The sequence below is a fragment of the Kryptolebias marmoratus genome, linkage group LG5, assembly GCF_001649575.2.
Source record: "Kryptolebias marmoratus isolate JLee-2015 linkage group LG5, ASM164957v2, whole genome shotgun sequence".
Lineage (NCBI taxonomy): Eukaryota > Metazoa > Chordata > Actinopteri > Cyprinodontiformes > Rivulidae > Kryptolebias > Kryptolebias marmoratus.
In genome coordinates, this window is record NC_051434.1 from 475,501 (window position 1) to 479,204 (window position 3,704).

The 3,704-nt window shown below is 55.2% G+C and overlaps 1 protein-coding gene across 3 annotated transcripts in view; it reads right to left on the bottom strand.

The window, feature by feature from the left end:
* ece2b (endothelin converting enzyme 2b) overlaps nucleotides 1-3,332 on the bottom strand; it is a 24,232-nt gene extending 20,900 nt beyond the window's left edge. Inside the window, exon 1 of one of the 3 annotated variants that reach the window (XM_037975882.1) lies at nucleotides 2,986-3,332. In XM_037975882.1, coding sequence (XP_037831810.1) covers nucleotides 2,986-3,018 — 33 coding nt within the window. In that variant the 5' untranslated portion in view covers nucleotides 3,019-3,332. The remainder of the gene's footprint in view (nucleotides 1-2,985) is intronic. The other 2 variants (XM_037975880.1, XM_037975881.1) reach the window with 2 other exon arrangements.
* Nucleotides 3,333-3,704: the final 372 nt, after the last annotated feature.

A 3,704-nucleotide genomic window follows, 5' to 3' on the forward strand; every position in this document is an offset into this window, starting at 1 on the left:
CCAGTCCCTCACAGGGACACCAGGACGGGTCTCCAGTCCCTCACAGGGACACCAGGACGGGTCTCCAGTCCCTCACAGGGACACCTGGACGGGTCTCCCGTCCCTCACAGGGACACCAGGACGGGTCTCCAGTCCCTCACAGGGACAGGTTCGAGACACCAGGGGACCTGACATGCAGGCTATGGGCTGTGGGAGGAAATTCAGGCGCGGGGAGAACATGTAAACTCCACCCAGAAAGGCTGGGAGGAGAACCTGTGACCTTCTGCTCTAACCGCTGCTGCACCGTGCTGCTCTGAAGGATGAACAACCTCTGATCAGTGAGGAGCTCAATGAATGAAATGAAGGGAGGTGAATCCACCCAGGAGGAGGAGGAGGAGGAGGAGGAAGAGGAGGAGGTGGAGGAGCAGGAGGAGGATGGGAGTGATGAAGATCAGGTGGGGCAGCAGGGGTTGGAGGGTTTCTGCTCACATGGAAACTGGGCGTCTTAAGACAGGAAGTCACAGAGCTGCAGACAGGAAACAGTAACCCCTGCACAGACACACACACACACACACACACACACCCATACTCACACACACAGACCCCCCCCCACACACACACACACACACACTGTGCCAGGATGTGAGGAGAACCTGATTAATCGTCTCTTAGCTTCCATCAACATTGTTTTATTTCTTCACATCAGACTGAATCCTGGAAGAAACTGGGTCTTTGAACGCATCACGACCGTTTGAAATAAAAATAAAAATATTTTTATTAAAGCTGAGAAATAAAAGAAAGGCAGCTGAAGGTTGTTTTAATGTGTCAAACATCTGTTCTTCAAAGGCTCCGCAGGTCTTCATCAACACAAGGTGTCCCCGAGCTCGTCTCCTCAGGCACCAACCGGTGGACGGTCTCTGAGGGTCTCTGTCCCCCGAGCTCGTCTCCTCAGGCACCAACCGGTGGACGGTCTCTGAGGGTCTCTGTCCCCCGAGCTCGTCTCCTCAGGCACCAACCGGTGGACGGTCTCTGAGGGTCTCTGTCCCCCGAGCTCGTCTCCTCAGGCACCAACCGGTGGACGGTCTCTGAGGGTCTCTGTCCCCCGAGCTCGTCTCCTCAGGCACCAACCGGTGGACGGTCTCTGAGGGTCTCTGTCCCCCGAGCTCGTCTCCTCAGGCACCAACCGGTGGACGGTCTCTGAGGGTCTCTGTCCCCCGAGCTCGTCTCCTCAGGCACCAACCGGTGGACGGTCTCTGAGGGTCTCTGTCCCCCGAGCTCGTCTCCTCAGGCACCAACCGGTGGACGGTCTCTGAGGGTCTCTGTCCCCCGAGCTCGTCTCCTCAGGCACCAACCGGTGGACGGTCTCTGAGGGTCTCTGTCCCCCGAGCTCGTCTCCTCAGGCACCAACCGGTGGACGGTCTCTGAGGGTCTCTGTCCCCCGAGCTCGTCTCCTCAGGCACCAACCGGTGGACGGTCTCTGAGGGTCTCTGTCCCCCGAGCTCGTCTCCTCAGGCACCAACCGGTGGACGGTCTCTGAGGGTCTCTGTCCCCCGAGCTCGTCTCCTCAGGCACCAACCGGTGGACGGTCTCTGAGGGTCTCTGTCCCCCGAGCTCGTCTCCTCAGGCACCAACCGGTGGACGGTCTCTGAGGGTCTCTGTCCCCCGAGCTCGTCTCCTCAGGCACTCTGTAATGGTTCAAACAGCTCACCTGAAGCTTCCTCGGTGCAGAAAAAGGATCTAATGTCTCTTTTCCCCGGAGGAACCGACCCAGTTAGGCTTTAATGAAACAATCATCGGCTGAGAACTGGAACCTGGCTGCAGACACGATGCGTTCAGGGACAGTCAGAAACAAAGGTTTGGAGCTGAGAACCACTGATGTCTGAATGTTTGACTTCCTGTTTCTGGAAGCAGATGTTCCACAGAGGTGAGAACCTCAGCAGCTGTTTGGGACGTGGAGTTTAATCTGAAGAGTCCAGAGTTTTAGTTTCCCAGTGAAGCTTCTTCTGTCCAAACATCAGGACAGAAAACTGAAAGTGTCACCGTCAGAACTCCGAGGACTAAAGAGGAGTCTGATGTTCCTGCTGGTTCCTGCTGGTTCCTCACAGATGGGTTCTCTCCTCACTCGTCAGAACAAGGAAACAGCTCATGGAGACTCCGAGCTGCTGCAGCAGATCTGCCTGACGGAGGAACAGGTCTTCATGTTGGACAACTTTGGAGACTTTCAGTTTGAGTGTTGATCAGGAAGAGATAGATGGAAACAGGAAGCTGGACTCACCTGAGCCGACAGAACCTCTCTGAGGGGCTTTAACCAACCTCTGACTAGTTAATGAGATAACCTGCTGGGGTTTAACCCAACTCAACCTAACTAACCTAACCTCAACTAACCTAACCCAACTTAACCAACCCAACCTAAACTAAGCCAACCAACCTAAACTAAACTAACCTCAACTAAACTAAACTAACCTAATCCAAACTGACCAAACTAACCTAACCTAAACTAACCCAAACTAACCTTATTCCGTTTTAAGGATTTCATCCAGAACTGACTGAAATCTGAAAAAATGATTCGTTTTAAACAGAAACTCTGAATGTTTGTAAACAACAACAACAACAACAACAACAACCAGGAACCGTTGAGCCACATTCAGTCAGAACCAGACTGGTTCTTCGTCAGACTGGATCAGAACTTCAGAACCATGAAGAACATCCACTGAAGGTCCGCAGCTTCATCAGAACCAACGAGGAAGAGGAGGCCTCCTCCTCCTCCTCCAATCAAAGGTCTGATCTGATCTCTCATCATCGAGCTGATTGATCAGTGACGTCGGCAGTGATTTCAGGCCACACGTACACGCGCGCGCGCTCAGATCAGTCACAGTGATTGACAGCTGCTCAGCATCAGAGGAGCACGCGAAACCCGCAGCAGCGCGTGGGCTGCCGTGCTCACGCGGCCGGCTGCGTGCACGTTGCGGTGTGTGTGTGTGTGTGTACGCGCGCGCGCGGACTCACGGTGTTCCGGAGGTCCTGCAGCGCCACGCTCATCCTGGAGCTCCGAGCCCGAGAACAGAGCGCTACGTTCGGCCGCAGCTCCGGCCCATCCTCCCGGCTGTCGCTCCGCGTGTGGCCCGGTCCGCGGCCCGGTCCGTGGCTCGGTCCGTGGCCCAGTGAGTCCGCCTGTCGGTTCGGTGGCTCCCGGTCCGGCAGCAGCGGGATCTGGACGGGTTCTGGCTCCTCCGCTTCAGTCTGACTCCGCCCGGCTCTCCGTGTCTCCTCAGACCCCGCCCAACATCCAACCAGCCGCTTCCTCTCACAAACAAACACACCCCGAGACCCACGGAGACTGACGTCATCAACACGGACCTACGTCACCCCCCTCCTCCACATCTGTCTGTCTGTTTTCTTACTGAACAAAAACTCAGAACCAGGGACTGAAAACTGGAGTCCAGCTCTGCAGGCCTGAGTCAGAAGGTTAAAGGTCAAAGGTTAGAGCCTCTTCTCTCTAATAACAACATGGCAGCTCCATTTAGGTTCATCTGAAGGAACCACATGACCTCTGGACCAGAACCAGACCAGAGGACAGATGTTTACCCAGAATGCACTGCAGCTGTCAGCACGGTGGTGGAGGGCTGATGGTTTGGGCTGATTCTGGAGTCAGATGTGACAAACAGGACAATGATCCCAAACACAGCAGAACGGTCCAGAACCAGAACCAGAACCTCAGAGAGCTG